General features: G+C 40.3%; 2 protein-coding genes across 5 annotated transcripts; one reads left to right on the top strand and one right to left on the bottom strand.

Annotated features, from left to right (window-relative positions):
* Positions 1 to 1,101: 1,101 nt before the first annotated feature.
* slc30a4 (solute carrier family 30 member 4) lies at positions 1,102 to 11,720 on the bottom strand. Of its 2 annotated transcripts, none has more exons than XM_040126614.1 (8): positions 11,451 to 11,720; positions 10,593 to 11,108; positions 7,849 to 7,995; positions 6,230 to 6,383; positions 5,267 to 5,501; positions 4,014 to 4,119; positions 3,783 to 3,917; positions 1,102 to 2,408 (listed from the first exon to the last, which is right to left on the bottom strand). In XM_040126614.1, the coding sequence occupies exons 2-8, from the start codon at positions 10,999 to 11,001 to the stop codon at positions 2,254 to 2,256; spliced, it is 1,341 nt and encodes a 446-aa protein (XP_039982548.1). In that variant the 5' UTR covers positions 11,002 to 11,108; positions 11,451 to 11,720; the 3' UTR covers positions 1,102 to 2,253. The 2 variants fall into 2 exon arrangements, with proteins under 2 accessions (XP_039982548.1, XP_039982542.1); XM_040126608.1 differs by having other exon boundaries at positions 10,593 to 11,143.
* Positions 10,918 to 15,214, top strand: bloc1s6 (biogenesis of lysosomal organelles complex-1, subunit 6, pallidin). 3 transcript variants are annotated; one of them, XM_040126636.1, is made up of 7 exons: positions 10,918 to 11,030; positions 11,606 to 11,752; positions 11,958 to 12,058; positions 13,759 to 13,918; positions 14,626 to 14,713; positions 14,818 to 14,904; positions 15,048 to 15,214. In XM_040126636.1, the coding sequence occupies exons 3-7, from the start codon at positions 11,995 to 11,997 to the stop codon at positions 15,165 to 15,167; spliced, it is 519 nt and encodes a 172-aa protein (XP_039982570.1). In that variant the 5' UTR covers positions 10,918 to 11,030; positions 11,606 to 11,752; positions 11,958 to 11,994; the 3' UTR covers positions 15,168 to 15,214. The 3 variants fall into 3 exon arrangements, with proteins under 3 accessions (XP_039982570.1, XP_039982581.1, XP_039982561.1); XM_040126647.1 differs by lacking the exon at positions 10,918 to 11,030 and adding an exon at positions 11,052 to 11,204; XM_040126627.1 differs by lacking the exon at positions 10,918 to 11,030 and having other exon boundaries at positions 11,573 to 11,752.
* The last annotated feature ends 5,911 nt before the right edge of the window (positions 15,215 to 21,125 follow it).

Below are 21,125 nucleotides of genomic sequence, written 5' to 3' on the forward strand. Positions count from 1 at the left end.
GGGGTCAGACACTGCTGACTCTCTACAGCAGGGCTGAGTACAGCATTTCATGGTACTCTAAAGTAAGGCAGGGCAGTCAGGTAGATGTTGTAAACTATTGGCTCTGCTCGAAGACAAACAGATGATAACTCCCCCTTGTTCTGTGGCTTTATGTGAATTCACCCGTTTCCTGGTAACGGAGACACTCCCAGGTTATTCATGTCAATAATAATCCTTTGACCTATCTGCATTTGGAAGATTATCCTTGTTTGTATTAAGTACTTGATGTGGTGAACACATACAGTATGCTCCATTACATAACTATAATTACTTTAGTATTTTTATCAATGGATAATTATTCACAAACATATGCCTCAGTGTCGACTTGTTAAAGGACTAATTCACCTATTTTCAGCCATTTATTTGTACACTTTTTTTTTTTTTAAATCAGTGTACATCAGTATAAGAGCATACTTTTTTCTCCATAAGGACGGCTTTTTTTGCCACCAAACCTGTGCACCCAATAATTTAAAAAAAATAAAAACCAGTTTTCAAATCAGTTTCATCAGGTAAAGGTCTTTGGACAGAAATGTGTCTTTTAGGCTACTGTTCAGCCCATGTGTGCACCATCATTTAAGGTGTTAAAGGTGGTAAATAGAGACACTTCTCTATAAAACTGCTCATGACAGGATCCTTTTTAATAAGATAAGATAATGTTTATATATATAAATGTTATTAAAAAGGATCCTGTCATGAGTAGAATTTCTCAGGTATAACAGAAGTGCACCACCTAGAGTTGGAAAGTGAGAGCAACGTATCCAGCACACCATAGTTCTAACAGACCATTTCAAATTCCTTTCAGACTTCTTTTGTGTGTTTCATGAATATGCATTAATATTAACAAGTTCTGTAGTTATTCGAGTGATAATCATTTAAGTGTAATTGTAAATGTAAGTGCTCTCACAATCGGCAGCAGTGACCAATTCAGTAACAATAATTATCCAAATTTGGGTAGAGGATTTGGGTAGGACTGAGAGTAAGAGTAGAGTAATACTAACACTTCAGGGATTACCAAACTGTTTCCTAACTTCAATTTGTCCAGAGAAATGAGATACTGACACAAAAGATTAAGTATTTTATTACAAACAAAAACAGTGATCCAGTTCCTGACTTCCCTTGATGAATAACATCAGAGACGTGGAAAGGTTTGCAATAAACCCCCCCCCCACAGCCTCTCAACACTTGACAGAGAAGACACTATCATCACCTTGGCAAATTTCAATTACCACCTTCCGCCCCTCAAAACACTGCAACTCTGAAATACCGTCGATTTCACAAACCCGTCTGCATTGTGACACTGTCAGTCAATACTATGAAAAAAAAAGTGGAGTATAGTGTTAGGCTGAAACCACACCGAAGGCGGTACAGCCACTGTAGCATTTACGATTATTCAAACATCAGACACAGTTTGATTGTCAGTTGCCTGCTGAGCACAATGAATTAAGAGACATGCTAGAGTCAAATATCAGTGTCAAAAACGTCGAGTTATTTTTGTTGTTGGTCAGTACAGTCGATATAGACTACTTTAAGAATATCTAAGGTTGGTGTCTTTTAAAAAATCTGCCTTACAACAGACTTTGGCTGAAGAGTAATAATGATTAAGTGCGTCTGATCAAGTGTAAAGTCTACTAAAGGGACAAAATGATAAAGGTTTTTTGCCTCACTTATGCCAGTGGTGAGGAGTACAGCTTATATGCACTGTGACCACAGTTATTACCAAATGACATGAGGTACCTTTTTCATTTGCTGACATACTTAGTAAAGTAATACAATCTTAGGATTTCCATCTTCCCACCTATTAACAAAAAGTTCAATTTACATCTGATGACTAAACATCAGTTGTGACAAATCAAGTAAAATACAAAAAAGTTACCTGCTGAAATAGGCTTTGACGGTGAATTAAGAGAAGTTTTTTCATTGTTCCTAGCTGAAGCATTCAACCTCCACTCCGAAAGCTTTGCGAGCGCAAGACCATACGGTCCCTGGAGGCTGTGGCGATCCTTTAATTAGAAATTTGCATCTGCCTTTGTTCCACTGACTGTCCTTTGGCACCAGTCTTTTTCCACTTACATACCCTATACTGTGGGGCTCCTGCTACGGCACTGAGCTGAGGCAGCAGTGCGACATCCATCCAGGCCCTCTGTTAACTGTACTCTCTGCTTTCTGGCTCCATTAAAAAGCACAGTGGAAGTCAATGTGCGCATGAGTCTCTCTTTAGGCACTGGGCTGCTGGCACTGCGCACAACTGCGCACCGGCCTCTGCCTGTGTGTCTGCACCTGCACTGTGCACTGGGTGAGACCGTAGGTGTTAAGCAACAGGTGGCGGGCCTTCGCCTGGACGTCCTCCCAGTTGCTGGCACTAGAGGGCGCTGTGAACACAAAAAAATGCATTTGCATATAAATGAAACAACTTCAAGTGTACCAACAGACCAGGCGTCGGCAATTACTAGGTTTAACCATGTGCCAGCTTTTCGGTATTGTTCAAGTGGGGGCCAACGTTTTCAAGGCACAGTGGAAACGCAGGACACTTTGTTATAGGATTATATCCAACTGCAGAAGTAATTTTTCCCATTAGCAGCTAAATGCTGAAGTTTTTCCTCATTTGGCAAAAACGACTCAATGTGAATATATTTTATTTTCTGTGTTGCATTACAAGACTGGAGATGCAACTGGCAGGTTATCCACACACAATAAATAGTGGTTGCTTCATTTTAGGTTGGATGAAAGTAAAAAAGGTCAGAAAAGGCTAGATTATATTATACTCTATATTTGTTTATTAAAGTTTATTAAACTTCTTTTTGATACCAGATTGTTTAGATAGCCTGCCTTTTACATAGGGGCAGTATTAAGTGGTCATATTTATTGGAATTTACATGGTCGTTGAGAATGACAAATATTGTAAACATTTTGATGTAAATAGTGAAAGAACAATGATGGATAAGTTACATGTGACTTAGGTTATCAGATCTAGGTATGAGAGTGAGAGTATAAAAATGAGTACAAAATGTGACATGGGAAAAACAAAAGATTTTCAAGACCTAAGATTAACATTTCTGTTCTGACAGGTAAATGAAAATGAACGCGCTGCTGAATCCGCTGTGGAAACTGTCTGAATCAAAGTGGTCAAGCCAAAGGTGGCTAAGCCAGAACACTGACGTGTATTCCTCTGAGAATCTGTGGAAAGACTTGAAGATCAATGTTCATGTCCAACTTGACTGAGTCTGAGAAAATCTTAAACAAATGAAATGCCAAAATCCAGAAACACCAAGCCGACAGAAACAAATCCAACAACACTTCAAGCTGTAATCAGTAGTATTTTTACCATGTAAATTACATATTCAGTAAATATGCAATTCACCATGTAATCATATTTCGTGTAGACTGCGGACAAGAATGTAATTGTAGTCGGTCTGAATTAAGGCTATACCACCAGTTCAAATGTGTCTGAATGCACTTTAGATTCACTTTAGGACTGTAAAAAATATTACAACTAACAAACTTATCATGTAGATTGTTTATTAATATGTCATAATAATTCTATAATCACGGCACATGAGGAAGAGTACTTTCATTTGTTAAGTGTGGCAACAGAAAGGAAGTAAGCCGAAATATGGATGAATTACTTTTTTGACTGAACGTAAATTCTTGATTTGACTTGAATTTACAAAATAATATTTAGGAATATATTTCCTTATTTTCCCATAATCCCTCTCCCTTACTGGGTGTACTGATGTTACACTCACTGAGCTGGAGATGCACTAGTGCTGCAGTCCTGTCGGCGGTCAGTGCCCAGACATTCAGCTCATCGACTGATTGGACGTCCTCCAGCTTCAGGAGGTCCTCTTTGATTCGCTGAGAGTCCAGGTGCCTGGGAACACCTGACAGAGCGAGATAAAGACAACCCCATTTACGTAATCACTCCGCACTCTTAATACTATGCAACATCATTTGACGGGACAAGAGCCGAGACTTACCCTCCAGCACAATGACTATTGTGTCTCGCATAATGCGGAATGTGGTGAAGAGAACCAGAACAGAGAAGATATAGGTACAGATGGGGTCTGCCACCTTTAAATCCGGCTGTGAAGACACAGGGTTACATCACATCAACTGAAATCAAAGGTTTTTTTTTTTTTTTTTTACAGTTCTTGAAGCATAATTACTTCCAATAACTAATGTGTGCATTTGTCGAGCGCCTATTGTATGCTCAGCCTTTCTGGCAGTTCATCTCAAGTCATCTAAATGAATGACTACATGGTACAAAGCCACTATTTCAACAGGGTATTGTTTGGCCAGCGTTCACATATTTGTGAGCATTTGTGGAAAATATAAACGAGGAGGACCGTTTCAGAGTTAGACATGGATGACAGGCAGCTCAACTAAGTCATCACTTGCATTACCTTGTTACTGAGCATGTGTATACAGCTTAATTGTTCACACTGTGCTGTGGGATGATCTCCAACATAATATTCAATCAACCACTCTAAAGTACCTTATTTTGGTAGGTACAAATTGCTCTTTTACGCGCAGTGCGGCTAAAATAATTGATAACACTTTATTTTACGGGTCTGTAAACGCCAGTTTATTTCCAAATAATATCCTAAGAACTTTCTTGGAGAGAACCATATAATTTGATATTAATTATGGGTAAAATGGGCAGTGATAAGTTGATACACATCCAGTTATGTCTAAATCCTAAGCTTGCACAACCTTGAGATATTTATTCAGAGGATAGCAGATGAGCTAAACATGCAAAATGGTGAAATGTGACTACAAAGAAACATAAGATTCATCATAAATGAAGAATGCAGTTTCCAATAATAAATTCATGAGTAATAAATATTCACTAGGACTTAGATGGAGTAATTTCTTTCACATAAATTCATCTGGAAGTCAATAATAAAGTCACCGCTACAAACTGAACTAACTAAAATAACAGTCTTTTCTCTATTTTCCTGTAGTTAGTACCAAACTGCATGGTTCTTTCTAGGAAACTTTCAAGAAATTATAAGGAAATAGCAGACCTATAAAATAACCAAATGAGTTACCAAATCATCTTCTCCATATTTATGGAAAAAAAATCTAGTCTGCTAAAAGAAATGCTAAATTATATCTACTGTAAGAGATTTAACGTTTCATACACAACAATTCTAGGGAATTACCATTAAAAGTTGACCGTGTTAATTGTTAAAATTCATGGAAAACAATTCTTTAAAAGGCAGGGTACCTTGAAGCGGACAATGTAGGCAGCTATGAGCACCCCGACACTCTGGAGGAGGTCTCCCAGAGCATGGATGAAGGCTGCCCTGACAGCCAGGCTGCCGTGCGGCTTCTGCTGTTGACCTGACCCAGCCGACTGTGAACCTGAGGCAGCGGCGGAGCCGTGAGAGTGACCATGGCCGTGAGAGTGACCGTGGCCGTGAGAGTGGAGGTGACCACCTTGGTTTAATAGGAAACCCATTCTAAAGACAGAGGCACACAAAGACAGAGCGATTTATTTTTAGCTGTAAAATTATATATATTTTGTCCAATTCCCATCATGGTTTGACTGAATTAGAAACAACAGTCATTTATTCACCCGCTGACTGTGGTCAAACATTAAACACTGAGCATCAGCAACTTCAAGCTTTGAAGTGTAGTTTAGGCAGTACTTTGGACTGAACTGTTTATTTTTGATGATACTCTACATTCGCAGGAATGCGCTCAGCATTGTCACGTCGCTGCACTTCAGCTCTTTATTTGTGAAAGCTTCCCAGTTTTTAACCGCCAACAAAAGCAGAGTAGATAGCTAATGTAAAAGAAATGTGCAATATGGAGAGACTGAGTTTTACTTTGAGACTCTGTACTGATAAATGTATAAAGTATTGGACAAAGTGTTTACTGTACACCAATATGAATATAGTACAGTAAGAAATAATACTAGCACTTGGTTTTTCCAAGCCTTTACCCTTACATCCCTCATGGTTTTTACAAGCCTTATTGTATTGGTATGTATGTTGGATATAAGCCTGTATTATCATATTTATATGACTCTGGTGACTTGTTCTGTTATTTTATTATATTATATTTTATTATATGTTTATTATATGTTTATTTTGTGACTGAAACAATTAGAAGAAAAGTAAAAAAAAAAAAAAACAAATTCACATTTTTTTCTAAGCAAACATTTACATGTGGGCGTTTCACTTACATAAGATTGACAGCCACCCCCACAGCTGCAGTGATGAGCATGACATCTCCATCTATGTTGAAGTCTTGGCTGACCGTCCTCTGAACCGCCTCATAGAGCAGTATGGCCGTCAGGATGTAGATGAGGACCACACTGAGGACTGCCGATACCACCTCTGAACCAGGAAATCACAGCAGTTGTATAAACACGGCGCATTCGTAACAAAAACAATAACAGTACCTGCCATGAGATAAGCCTGATTTCAACAGGTAGCTCTAAGACGTGAAGAATGTGCCTTTTTGTGTACTGTAGGAGCACACAATACAGGTCATGTAACCAGAATGGGGCAATTAAATATGTTTCCGGTGTACATGACAATATTAGAATTATGCCAGCAGATTATCGGGCAGATTAGATATATATGATTCAGACTTTTAAAAATGTATCATTACTAATCGATTCTCATGTCTGAAACCTTGCTGATGATTAAAGGGGTCAGACCTCTCCCTTATGGCATCTACTACAACTTGTTTAGTAACTTGTTAGCCTCACACATGATGGAAAGGCTCCCAGTGTCCATGCTACATACCGTTTCTGATCATGACTACAATTGTCTCTTTTGTTTTCGATTGTCAAATGTATCTTTACATGGCCGATACTGTTTTCTACAGGGTTTGTGATCATTTTTCCACTTTTACTCCACTTTTATGTACTGGAAGATGCCCTTATTAACCTCATTTTAACCCTTGATTAAAATAAAACAAAATTTATGTTATTCTCAGAATCTAGAGATATACATTAGCGTAATATGCAAATCACCCCTCTGACCAGGTTTAACTTTGAGAGTGCAACAGTCCAAATATTTTGGCATCTGACCTGAAGAGAAATTCTCGGTTTCTGTATTATAGAGATGTTGCCTCCACTCCGAGGCCCCCAGATTAAATTCACCATTCTTACCTTATTATCGTGACTGGCTACAATACAATACTCACCCACTGCATTTTATATGACAAAGCTGGCTGGATTTATTTCCAAAACCGTTGTTGGACAGTTGCCATTTTATACCTTGACTAGGCTGCTCTTAGCCGACCTGCTCTGTATAAATAAGGGTCATTTAAATGAAATTTATTTAGTTTTGCATCAGGTGACTGAGTTACAGTCAGCCTCTTACGCCTAGAAAAATGCTAAACACAGACATGCGACAACGTTATTACATGCTGCTTATCTCCCTGACTGATTGCATTTGGTAACAGTGTAATAAATCAGAACAGTCAGTATTTGTAGATGTATATCTGCACCAAACACCACAGTTACACTGTAATAGATAAACTACACTAGTGGAAAAAAAAAAAAATGAAATGATAAATATCCTTTATTGGTAACAGCTGTGACCATAGGGGTCTAAACTTGTCAGGCAGAAATCTAAATCCTCTGCATCTCTACTTATAACCAAATCTAATGTACCCAATCTATAATCTGATCTGGATTGAACACTGCTGAACACACACTTTATTCTCTGAACATGATTCCATCTGCATCAGAACCAAATATATCTGTTTACCTCACACAAGAGCGAGCGAGTGGAGAGAAAGGGAAAGTGAAAAGAAGAAGTGAAAAGGGTTTGGACATCGGAAACGTACCCAGGCGATGCAATCCAAAAGTGAACCTCTTGGTGGGTGGCTTGGTGGAGAGCCAGAGGGCCAGCAGAGAAAACAAAATGCCCACCACATCTGCTAGCATGTGCACAGCGTCAGTCATAATGGCTAAGCTGTTTGACAGGTAACCACCTGAAGGTAAAAGACAATGTGATCAATTAAAATGACAAATGCTGAGATCTATCTAAGCTATTTGTGCATGCACAGATTTTGAGATACGAAACACAAAGATGTAGATTTAGATGGGTGTGGCTCCATGCAGGTACACAGTTAGGTACATAAGTATTTGGACAGTTACACAATTTTCGTAATTTTGCCTCTGTACACTATCACAATGGATTTGAAACAAAGCCATCAAGATTTGATTGAAGTGTAGATTTTCAGCTGCATTTCAAGGGCTTTGTAGGAGCCAAGACTTTTATGAAGTATGTGTTTGTTAAGGCTGCCTACATTCTTTTGTGAGTGTGAATCTTTGAATCTTTTCAAAGATTGTGAGTAGGGCTCAGATATTTTCTGTTGAGCGTCATGTCTTGCTTAATGTATGCTAGTATTTATAATTGCAGGTTAATACTTTTTAGTTTTTAATAAACCGTATAAAACGTATCTGGACTTCAATGTGGATTTGTATGAACGCATCACAGTTAGGAAAAAAAAAGGCTTTTAAGAGGCTAAGTAGGCTCTTAGCCTCTTAACAGCTTTTTTTATGGACAGTAGTTGCTACAGAGTTTAACAAAAATATTGCATTAACCGTTTAGGAATTACAGCCCTTTTTATACATAGTCCCTCATTTTCAGAGGCTCAAGAGTAATTGACTGACAACCAGTTTCATGGCCAGGTGTGGTCTGTTCCCTCATTTCATGACAAATTAAGCAGATAAAAGGTCTGGACTTGATTCCAAGTGGTGAATTTGAATTTTGTAGCTGTTCATGGGAGCTCTCAATATACGGTCCGGAGAGGTGTCGATGAAATTGAAAGAGGCCATCATTAGGCTGAAAAAACAAAACAAACCTATAAGACAGATAGCAGAAACTTTAGGAGTGGCCAAATCAACAATTTGGTACATTCTTAAAAAGAAGGAATGCACTGGTGAGCTCAGCAGCACTAAAAGGCCTGGAAGACCACGGATGACAACTAAAGTGGATGATCACAGAATTCTTTCCTTGGTGAAGAAAAACCCTTCGCAACATCTGGCCAGGTCAAGAACAGTCTTGAGGAGGAAGGCGTGTCATTGTAGAGTCTACAATCAAGAGATGCCTTCATGAATGTAAATACAGAGGGTTTGCTTCAAGGTGCAGACCACTGGTAACACTCCAGAACAGAAAGGCCAGATTAGACTTTGCCAGTAAAAATCCAAAAAAAAAAAACATTTCCTCGAACAAGATTCTTTGGACAGATGGAACCAAGATTGACTTGTACGAGAATGATGTGAAGAGAAGAGCATGGAGAAGGAAAGGAACTGCTCATGATTCAAAACATACCACACATCATTTGTCAAACATGCTGGAGGCAGTGTTATGGCATCGGCATGTATGGCTGCCAATGGAACTGGGTCACTGTTTGAGCTACAAAAAGCTACCAGCTACCAAAAGCAAATTCAATGCCTTTTATCTGCTTCATTTTTCTGCTTAATTAACTGTACATCAACAGCAAAGTACGTAATTAGATTTCCAGGTTATATGCTGTAAAGTGACTCACACTCTTTGGAGCCACATTTAATTTTTTTTTTTTTTCGGGGGGGGGGGGTTATTCACTTGGTAAACAATAACTGAATTTTGAAGATGATGACAGAAATTAGCATATGATCTAATGTGACCCTAGGAGAATTAAAACTAATTTAAAAAGTGGTGAACTGCCACAGGCTATCAGCAAAAACTTAATTAAAAGAAGCTATGTTCTTGTCACCACTTTTTAATTAGGAACCACTGACTCAGACAGAAAACAAAGGCCCTCTGACTCATGAGGAGAAAAAAAAAAAAAAAAAAAAAACCCGGAGATTCTGGCCTGACTTTTCAGACAGTGCTCTCCAGCACCATCATTAAAACAACAAATGAGGGTGTGTCTTCTTTTGGAAGAATGGCGTTCATCTCTCCAGTGGAGTTTCTGGGACTTGTCAAATCAATGCTAAGGAGAAATGAATTTGTTCTGGCGGCATGTGGTGGCCCAACACCTTACTAAGACACTTTATGTTGGCTTTTCCTTTAATTTGTCACCCGTCTGCATGTTCACTTGATCTTCAAGGAGTAATGATGGGTCTTTTTCACTATTCTCTGACATTTGATTCACTGAAAAATGAACTGATTATTAAAGAATATAACCGTCACATGTACTGATAATGAAAATAACTGTTGGTTGCAGCCATACAGTTCTTTTATGATCGATTAATACATTTCCACAGGGCTTTCTATGTGATTATTACTTGACTCGTAGAAGAAATGGAAGCAGTTGGCTAAAACAAAACTTTAAAACAAATTAGCTCAATATAAACTAAAATAATTTAGGTCTTAGAACTAGATTTTGAGAGTCCCTCTACTGGACCAGGCCCACAGGATGTTGAATGGAGGACTGGTCATTACTGATGTCTTAGTGAGTATTAAAATTATGCAGACCCATATGATATAGAGCAAACCTGGGGCTTTTGAATTTGCCCTCTGGTTGGTAATCCAGCCTCGCCAAAAATATTATATAATAAAATAATAATGTGGTGCGTGGTTCACTCTTCGCCTGCTTACCTATAATTTCACCTGTCATGAAAACGAAATACAGCAAAGCTGCAATGACAAGCCTCTTCATCACCTTCCGGTGCTTGATACTCTCCCTCTTCTTGGTACAGTTGTCACAGGGGTCCATATTCAACCCCGGGCTGCCGAGGCTCGAAGAGGAGTCGAGCAGGGAGTCGTCGTCATCACCCGCCACCACCAGCGTGTTCACCGCCGCCCCGTTGGCGGTGAACACCGCGCCGGCCGAGTAGTCTGACATCTCCCCGGACACCACCACCTTCAGCTTGTTGAATTTGGGCGCCTCGTCCTCCACCAGCTCATCGGACATGTCGAAGGGCGCCGAGTCGCTCAGGTCCCGGTCGCTCCGCTCCCTCCGAAAGGCGGACCGCACCTTGCTGATGAGGTTCCCACCTGACATCATTAATAATCACCGGGGCAAGGAATTGGCAGGTGAGCTCTGTCTGTAGGTTACTGATCTCCGGGGTAAATCATTCACATTTTTGTCGCAGCATCCACATTTTGTTGCACCTGGAACGACAACAACAAACAAAACAAAAAAAAAACTACAAAATAAAGTGACACCAAAAAAATCGGGAGAGAGAGCATAATTTCCCGTCAATACAGGTCAGCAACTTCGTCCACGTTTTGTCGCTATACTGCCACTATGAAGTTGACATGTTAAGGAAATGTCCTCGAGTCACACACGTACCGACGGTAACTCAGAAACTTCAGTCCTCGTAAAAACAGCCTCAGCTAAACAGTAACAAGCTAGCGAGTAAAGGTTAGCTATCTTCTCGTGTCAGCTTGTGACCAAAAGAAAACCAGCCCTTTTAGTGTGGTAGTTTGTTCAGAAATGTGAGCCGGACTTACCCAGACGTGTACGTTTCGGTCGCATAAACTCTGTTGGCTTCGTATTTTTTTTTTTTAATTTCTTTTTTAAAAACTTTCCTGGTGATTGAGCTGTCAACATCAGACACCAGTTCCGCTCTCGGGAGTAACACGAACAAGTTTGGTCTCGTCCGCAGTCACGTGACGACGCCGGAGTCACATGACGTTCGTTCGGACGCAGCAACAAACCCGAAATCTCGGCGACCCGTGTTTCTCTTCTGTCTCTGGTCGGCAGAACTCCACTCCTGGCACCCGCAGGTACTGCTACACGGACAATAAACCAGGTAAGATGGTGTTGACTGAGGTGGAACCTTTACAGATGTTCTGGCATGCTAATGTGGCACGCACATCGTGGAGCAGCTAAGCTAAACACTTCCTCAGCATTTAGATGCGCGATGTTTTTGATAAACTATGACCCCGAGGTAATATTTCGGCCTGAAGAAACGGTGGGAAAAAAACTCTCTCTGATTGCTTGGTGCCTCTTTACAGGTCATAAAAGCAGCCTGGGTCAACAGAGTCGCTGCTTATGGAGGCAGAGGGGATGGAAGATGAAGGACCTTCGACCCAGAGTGAATTTCCACGGAGTGAAGGTGTGTGTCTGTGTCTGTGTGTGTGTCTGTGTGTGTGTCTGTGTGTGTGTGTGTGTGTGTGTGTGTGTGTGTGTGTGTGTGTGTGTGTGTGTGTGTGTGTGTGTGTGTGTGTTTTAACCTGCTCTCTACCTGTCCACACCTGTCTGATCTCCCTGCCTGAACTTCAGTATACATTAGATGAATCCAGCTGCAGCTCCGGTCCCAATTAGTGCCTCCCACAGGAAAACTCATTCATCCTCACTGAGTGACCAAAAGTAATTTCAAGGAAGGGACCATGAACATCAAAACAATGTTTAGAGATAAAGGCTAAGCATATACATTTACAGATATACTATTTTTCAGGGTATTTGGTCGGTAGGTTTTTCAAAGCATCTTGGAGAAGTTGCCACATTTCCACTGTGGATTCAGGCTGTCTCAGTGTCTTCTGTCTCTCCATGTGATCCCAGACTGACTCCATGGTGTTAAGATCAGGGGCTCTGAGGGGGCCAGATCATCTGCTGCAGGACTCCGTGTTCTTTCTGTCGCTGAAGATAGTTCTTTGATACCCCTGGCTGTAATTCGTTCATTGTCATGCTGCAGAAAGAGGACCAATCCAAAATCAGACGCCTCCCGATACTGCCTGGATAAATAAGATAAATAAACATAAAAAAAAATGCAAACTTTTTTGCACAGTAGCACATTAGTGCCATTTATATATACAGCGACACCTTGTGTTAGGTTACTTACTCAGTGACTTGAAAAAAAAAAAAAAAGGGGGTATAACAGATTTTTAAAAGAGCAGCAGCAGCAGCAGCAGCAGCAGCAGCAGAAGATAGCCTGACCTTTGGTCCCGACTGTAAGCCAAGCGCCAAAAACAGTGGGTCCTGCACTTCCCATAGTACAAGTCCAAAACATCTTTGGTTGCGCCGTGTTCATGTCGTATCAGTGTTATAATGTCATTGCACGCTTTTTTAACCCTAAGACAACCAAGCATACAACTGGCTTAAGTTGTCCACTGACAGGAACGTCCACAAGTCAAAAACATGGGAACCTTTCCCATCTCTCCTATATGACATGAAAGTGGCGTTAGACCCTACCTGACTTATAGATGCCCGCAGGTTTCGAAAACCGCACACCCCCAGTCTGCCACACAGGCTGAAAAAAGGTGAAAAATATGAATTCTCCAAACCCAAGTTGATTTAACCCCTGAAAACATCATCAGGCTAATTTTCACAGACTTTAGAAAGCTCCTCTAGAAACACTGAAAAACAAAATACTGTTTGCACAGGCTGAGTAGTACTCACGATGAATATTTTATTGAAGGGACTTTTTTTTTTTTTTTTTTTTTAAATCAGAAGAGTGCCCTAGTAATACTTATATAGAGAAATAAAATAACAGGAACAGACAGAGTCATTAATGAAATAGAATTATAGATAAGAAGCAACGGGAGGTAAGATTTAATGGCCATGGTGACCTACAGTAGATCACGTAAAACAACGAAGTCTTACATCTCATCTCTTACGTCTTATCTCATGCAGTCAGAATAACAGGGGCGAGAGGCAGTGCGTCACATTTCAAGGATGTCAGTGATGAGCTATAATTACTGCCTTTGTGAAGGGAAAACTGCCGCCGGGCCTCCAAAGAAGGGCGATAATTGGGTAATTTATATAAGGGACTCATTACTAAACGCTTCGCACATTTTTTCGTCACATATTTGACAGATCTCCAGTTGGCACCGCAGGAATCCTTCCACCTGGAGAGCTCAGCCCCTCTAGAGAATGTGTTCGTGGATAAGAATGCCGTGCAAAAACTCACAGAGGGATTACTCTCTCACTACCTACCGGATGTACAGACCTCTAAACGAGCGCTTCAAGAGCTCACGTGAGTACTTCCTTGATTGGTGTGTCATGAGTTATTACTCTTGCACCTGGCAAATTGGCAGTAGCGACTTTAATACTTTCGAGTACTCTTTTCTGCTGCAACTTATTATTATTATTATTATTTATTTATTTATTTTTAATTAATTGTTTGGTCTGTAAAATGTAAGAAAATAGAAGCAAATAGCCAACACTAGATTAGAAAGGAAGCAGTGAGGAATTATTTGTTTAAAAACAAACTTACCTCTAGACCTCACAAATTTCTATTGATTGGTGTGTGAAGTAAATAAAAAGACATTTAAAATATCCCTACAAATACGCTGTCTTTGCCCGCACAGCTGTCAGTTAGGTGATTCACACACTAACATACTGATATACCCACATGCCAGTATGTAGAGGTCACGCAGGTAATCATGCGTTAGGCAGAGTGTCTTGCCAGTGTTTCACTACCAACATACTGGTGTTCACCTGTTTGTATTAAGCCAGGGTGACACAACTAGTGCTATTAAAACTTCACAAACGTGTAAAAATCTGTGGGACACTTTTAAATAACCTGTCATTGTCATTGAATGATTAGAGCATATTCATTTTTTTTCCGCCTATTGACGTTTTGGTGTAGAATATGCGGTAGATGTCCTTGAACACGAGTAAAGTGCACTTGATGATATTTATTTTTTACTCTTCGTGTTTTGTTTTTTTTGTCTCAACCAGACAAAATCAGCTGATATTGTTAGAGACACTGGACCAAGAAGTCACCAAGTTCAGAGAATGTAATGCCTTACTCGACCTCAATTCACTGGTATGTTTGGACTGAGTTATAATCTCATTTGTACAGTTGTCGTTTGTATTATAATCTCATTTGTACACTTGTTGTTGGTTTTTAATCCAGTTTGTTGTCTTTAGTTTACAGAGGCGAAGGTTTACCACAGTAAACTGGTGAACATAAGGAAAGAGATGATAATGCTCCACGAAAAGACAACTAAACTAAAGGTACCCCTCACCTCAGTCAGATTTAACGCGAGCGTTTTGCTTGCGTCAGTATAGTTGACCTCGTGCTCTAAGACGGGTTGGTGGATGGATGTAGCTGTAACAATGCATGCACTGAAAAAATGTTGCCTGTTGGTCTCTCTCAGAAAAGAGCTCTGAAGCTGCAGCAACAGAAGCAGAAGGAGGTGCTGGAGAAGGAGCAGCAACGTGAGAAGGAGCTGGAGAGAGAGAGGCAGCTTATTGCCAAACCTGCTAAAAGAACGTAGGATCCCCTATTACTGTATGCTGCCGTATTAAAGGACCATACAGGTGGTTTTGCATGTTTTGGCCTATTTATTACGTATCAAATATACCTGACAGTACTGCTGACTATTTTCCAAAGCACGGGTATTTTAGATTTTTCTTTTTCTTTTTAAGGTAAGTTTTTGGGTGTCTTGCCTTTATTTGACAATAAGTAGAGAAGCAGACAGGCAGTGTGAGGGCAGAGAACAGGGGGGGTCGAGATACAGCTAAGATTTCCAATCGGTTTTTGTGATCACGTCGTATGCATATAGGGCCCCCGCTCCCCGCCACTTTTAGATTTTTGAATGCGTTTCCCTGCCATCCAGGTAGCCATTAAAATCTACTCCAAATATGCCTGATACATTTAGTCCATGACACAGAATATTTTGTCTTGTTTTATTGTTGTCCAACAAAAATCATTGTTACATGGTAGTGCAGTTGTAAGTGCTCATTGCTGCAACAGGTTTGCTCTGAATTATTGCACAGTACCACATTTTTTCCTTTATTGCCTATCTTAGGCAGGTCTCATCAGTGAGTTTAAAATAAAGCTCATTTTATTTGAAATTATGACGTTAGAAATTGACTTGGGTCTAGGTTTACCTACTGAAATGCTTTTTTAAAAGTTTTGATGGACAGCTTCTGCATTCAAATGTGCTGAAATAAATGATATGAAGTTGTTAAAGTGGGACAGAGATTGGGTTTAAGCATATTTTTGGTTTGTTTTCGTTTCCAACAGTCTCACTTTTATATTATTTGCTTGACTTTGAGGATATGATCTGGTAGCTTGATGCCTTTTTTTTTTTCCTCAGTTATGATGACACTCATCCTATCTTTATACCTACGCTGCAGTAGGAACCAAACTTGGAGTAAGCTAGAATTTTTAATTTGAGAGTGTGAAACAGTCTTTATTGAAAGAAATGGAAGCAGTGGCTGTCCACAATTTAAGATAAATCCATTCAAAAATCTTGACTATAATAGGCTTTGGAAAATGGTTCACTTGATAGACAGTGTGTGTGATTCTTAGTAAAGGGGCCAAAACTTGCAAAAGCTGATCCTTTATTTCTGAGGTTGCCAAGATCACCACAAACCAAAGACATGGACTAAATCATCTAATGCTGGTACTTCCCACTATCAGCCTCTGATGACAGACTCAAGCAATTCCCTGAAACTGGAGCAAATTACTCCACGACAGTTTTTTGCAGCCATCAAACAATGAACAGGGGGAAGGAGAATCAGTGTGTTTGCTGTCTATTGTTAAAGTATTAATGTATGTTTTTCCTGGGCATCACCCGCTCTTGGTGTTGAATGTTATAAAACAGGTATGTGGTTTTAAAGTCTGCACTAAATTTGGCTGTATTTTTGGGGTCCGGATAATATGATAATTGATGGTAGTATGAACCAAATTTTGTCCCCACCATACACAGGATCTGTAAATTTGTGTAACGGACATTTCAAGAGGTTTCTATGCACTACTCATGCCTGGAACTCCACTGTTTGTACCATTAATAATAAAAGCAATACAAACTGGTTTGTAGTAAATTGACATTTTTTAGTTTTAATACAACATCTTGTAAGCTGTACACTGTGTGAAGATCAATACCTGCTGTAGTACTTTTTGTCACAGTTGCATAAATTTAAATTAAATATAATGTAAAACGGGTTCTCAAGTGTGTGTGTGTGTGTTGGAAGGGTCGCGTCCTCATGTCTATGACATGGCGTAAACTTCCTCTTTTCAGGCCCACATGCCCCCTGATTGGCTATATGAACTGTAATGAGTATCTCAGTCCACCGGGTGTCAGCAGAGGCTGGTTCATGTCACCAGATCTGGCCCCCAGGATGGTTTCATGCGCTCCACGGAAGGCCGAGATTCTGCAGGTCCTTTTTGCTTCAGCATTTCTGCACCAGCTGCTGTTATTGAGGCACACCTAAGAGGAGGGGGGGGTCCCATTAGGGAGCTCACCCTAATTACATCTTTGTGTAATCTTTGGTTTTAAGAGTCTCTGTCTTCCATGCATCGCACAAAAATTGAACATTTGGGACGTAAAGTCCTTTACGCACCTCATTCTGTGCTCTTTTTTTTTTTTTTTCCCATTACATCCCTCTGATCACCTTGGGTGCCAGGTGAATATACTTAACAGCTAGTAACTAGCCGGCAGAAAAGAGCACCAGGACTGTTATTGATTTTCTGACTCTTGTCCGTGTTGGTTACCAATTCAGCCCCAGCCTTTCTCCCATAAACCTTAAATTGTCAGTGAATTGGTAAACACTAGGCAGATGTTTTCAACAAACACAGCCTCTTGTCACACACGTTTTGTACGCCATTGTCACGCACCAGCCATACAAACAAGAGTTTGTTGGCAGAAGAATAGTTTACATTCCTCTGTATCCCAATACAACCATGCATCTGTCCAACCCCCCTCCATTTCACATAAAACTCTAATTATGTACTTACTACTACAGCAGGAAACTCAGTCAAAACCAACATGGCTTGGTTCTCCCCCGCCCAGTCCTTCTTGGAGCGGAAACTGCACCACAGTGTGGCCATGGAGGGGTCCAGACTCAGAGAGAGGGGCAACCTGATTCCACACTGATGGAAGTGAGGCAGTGCAGTGGAAACCACATTTTCAATATTGTTTTCAGTACGTTGACTTTGGCTTTTGCTCGACATTTTTTCTGTGTGTCTATATACGTTGGCTCCGTATATGAATGCCTTTTACAACACTCACTTCCGTTGTTTCCTTTTCTGAAACTGGGTCACTGCAATGCAAAGACCAAAAAAGAAAAGTCATGCTCGGGTCTGTGATATATATAAAGCTTGAGAGGGGCTCACTGTAGACAAAAATATAAATTATGATATGAATTAAGTTACGAATTGTCAGTCATTTTTGTCTAATGTAGCACTATTTATGTAATTTGTTTACCAGAAAGAAGCACGAAATGAGCAGGTCCCATTTCGTTACTGTATTTTGGTGATTTTAGATGATTTAAATTTGAGAATGAAGGGTGGGAGCAAATTCAGTTCTTCTTAGGGCCCCAGAAAGGCGTTGGCTGGCCCTAGGATCTCCAACCATAAGGAGGAAAATGCAGAGCAACTGAATAAATAATCTTTACAAAGCCAAAGTGAACACGGAATCTGGCCAGTAAGTAGTGGATCCGCATATTACAAGGTTTTTTCCTGAACTTTCAGTCGTATCTCAAGGTGTTCACTTTTATTTATTAATCTTTATTTCATTTATTCACTTGGAAATTACTTTTATTCCATAGGGCCAAGTGCTCTGTTTAAATTTTGGCCTTTGTTTTCTGAGTGTTCACACTTTGGCATCGTAATATTTTACCAACTGAATTGTTTAACGGAATCTGCTCTTAATTAGTTAATACTTTGATTGAATGGGGCTTTGTTCTTCCAGCAGGAGGGGGCGTTCAAGGCTTCAGAAGTATACAGCTCAGAGGAGCAGTGGTTTCCGAGGCTGGGCCCTGCTCCTCTAAGCATTTGGTTTTAACTTGTCTCTGATTTTAGAAAGTTAGCCGTCGGGGAAAACACAACCCCCCCACCACCACCACCACCACCATTACCAAAGCCACAAGCGAGTCATGGACAGACATGGAGCAGCAGCAGCTGATGATGTTGTAGCGGGCGGCCTTCCTGTCTGAGTAAACAGTGATTCAGAAGGGTGAGGAGTGGGAGGCTGCGGTCTGCATCAGACTGGCAGCACCAGGCCTCTCCCAGACCCACCATAACAGGATATGGTCCTCGGGCCCACACTGACGATAGTTTCATCAAGTTATTACTTCCCTCAGGTTTCACCATTTGGTTGGCATGGTAGTTTTTCATGCACGCTGAGTACTATGAGAAGAGCTGGACAGATGGTTCTGGAAAACATGTCTTTTTGTGGTGTTTTTGACCAGAGTGACAGTGAATGAGGTTACTTTCCCTTCTCAGCCGGGTCTTATATAACTCTTCATATGCAAGTCTGGACAAGTGGGCATGGACAACATTAGTAATTAGGCTTCTCTGACTCAACAGATGGAACAGGTTAGATATTTAAGCAAAACTGTTTACTGTGTAACCACCGCATCTTTTCAAAACAGTAATTATAAATTTGAACCTCATGCATTGAGGGGAAGTAACTAAATATGATAACTCGGGAACAGTTTTGGAGATTTTACTGGGTGCTTTACTTTACTGTTTTCATTTTACGGTACTACAGCACATGTCAGAGGTTCTACCTCTTCCTCGACAACATTCATCTGGCAGCTAGTGGCTTTGCAGATTTCACATGCAAAACAAATGATCGGCTTATAAAATAGCATGAACTGCTACAGAAATAAAACAACCCGATAGCACATCAAGTGGATAAAGTGAGTTCATTTTGACAGGTTAACCTGCTGGCAGGGCCACAGGGCAAAAATGAGCATCTGCAGGCCTCTAATAGCCTCCTGCTCCTCTCCATACATTGTGTACTCTTTCTTTCTATTCGGGAATATTACCTAGCCCCAGGTTTGCTGTGTGGTAATTTGATTAAACCAATTAATTTAGGGATATGCAACGTGAAAGCCAGTGATGGAAGAAGTATTCAGATCCTGCTTTCAGAGTTGTAGTTGAGTGAAATTACAGAAATATACTTAAAAATTGCGACTGCTATTTTGTTATGGTATTATTTGATTATTAATACTGATGCCCAAATGCATAAGCGCCATTTTTCTGCTGCAGCTGCTTGATGTGAAGATAGCTTCAGCTACTTTAGGGGTCAGGCCCCCATCCAGTGTCGCTAGATGAATCTAAGGGGTCGTGAGATCATTAATGAGAGAAGAAAGAAGACAAAACAAAGCTGTGCTACCAAACTTGTACTTATTTTTTTAACTTTTCTCCAATCTTTCCTTCTTGTGAAATATTGTATAAACTGAACAGTTATTTAAATAAAACCTGAGACGTTTAGTGTTAAGTAGAATTGCTAATTGTGATAAGGGCCCCCAGACCAGACACCACTTTTGTGTAAGCGGTCATAAACCAGGTTTAATCCTTTAAAGATGTACTGTATTTTAGGTGCCTGTCATTTGTTCCTTCATGTACAATCTTAATCTGAAAAGTAACTAGTAACTGTAGCTGACAAATAAATGTAGTGGAGTAAAAGGTACGACATTTCCCTCTGAAATGTGGTGGAGTAGAAGTATAAAGTAGCAGAACATGAAAGGAAAGTACCTCGGAATTGTACCTGAGTACATTGCTGGCTTAAACGTACTTACTGTAGTTGGTTTCCACCACTGATGAAAACAGAAAAACGAAATAATAAAGGTCTTGAAACTATATATTGACACAGGGCCAGTCTCCAGGGAGGATTTCAAGATTGGATTGGTTTATTATAATTTTGTTATTTATTTGTACACTACCAAAATAGACATTGAGATGTAAATATGTGGTGCATATTCCTAAACAAATTTTCGATTTTTGCCGACCAGCTGATACCGTATGCCCAAAGATTTTGGGGCCCCTGGAGTTCTGAACCACTTTTTATATGTTAATGGATCAGGAGTGATCCAATAATAAAATACAACTTATGTGAACACTTTGGAAGGGGCCATTTTGCAAAATGTGTACTCTTAACACTGCAGCACACTGACCTTATAATGCTAAAACCTTGAATGGACTGTAACTTGTAATTAAAATATTTTTTCATTGTGGCGTTGCTACTTTTACTGAAGCAAACGGTCTAAATTCTTCCTCCACCACCTTTGCGCTGCAACACAAGCAGTGAAATGCGCACAACTTAAGTGTCTAATGTCATGTATGGGTTGCAGAGTGTCTTGTTGTGTCTGCACCGTGGTATAATTTCTCCCGAGGCCGTTGCACTCCGCGTAAACACAGACAGAGTGGGTGAACCGCGGTAGGCGAAAAGGCTGTTTTCACATGAGCCCCACAGGTGCAGCGTTAACCCTGCTCAGCT

Source organism: Xiphias gladius, chromosome 1, assembly GCF_016859285.1.
Source record: "Xiphias gladius isolate SHS-SW01 ecotype Sanya breed wild chromosome 1, ASM1685928v1, whole genome shotgun sequence".
In the NCBI taxonomy this organism is placed as follows: domain Eukaryota; kingdom Metazoa; phylum Chordata; class Actinopteri; order Istiophoriformes; family Xiphiidae; genus Xiphias; species Xiphias gladius.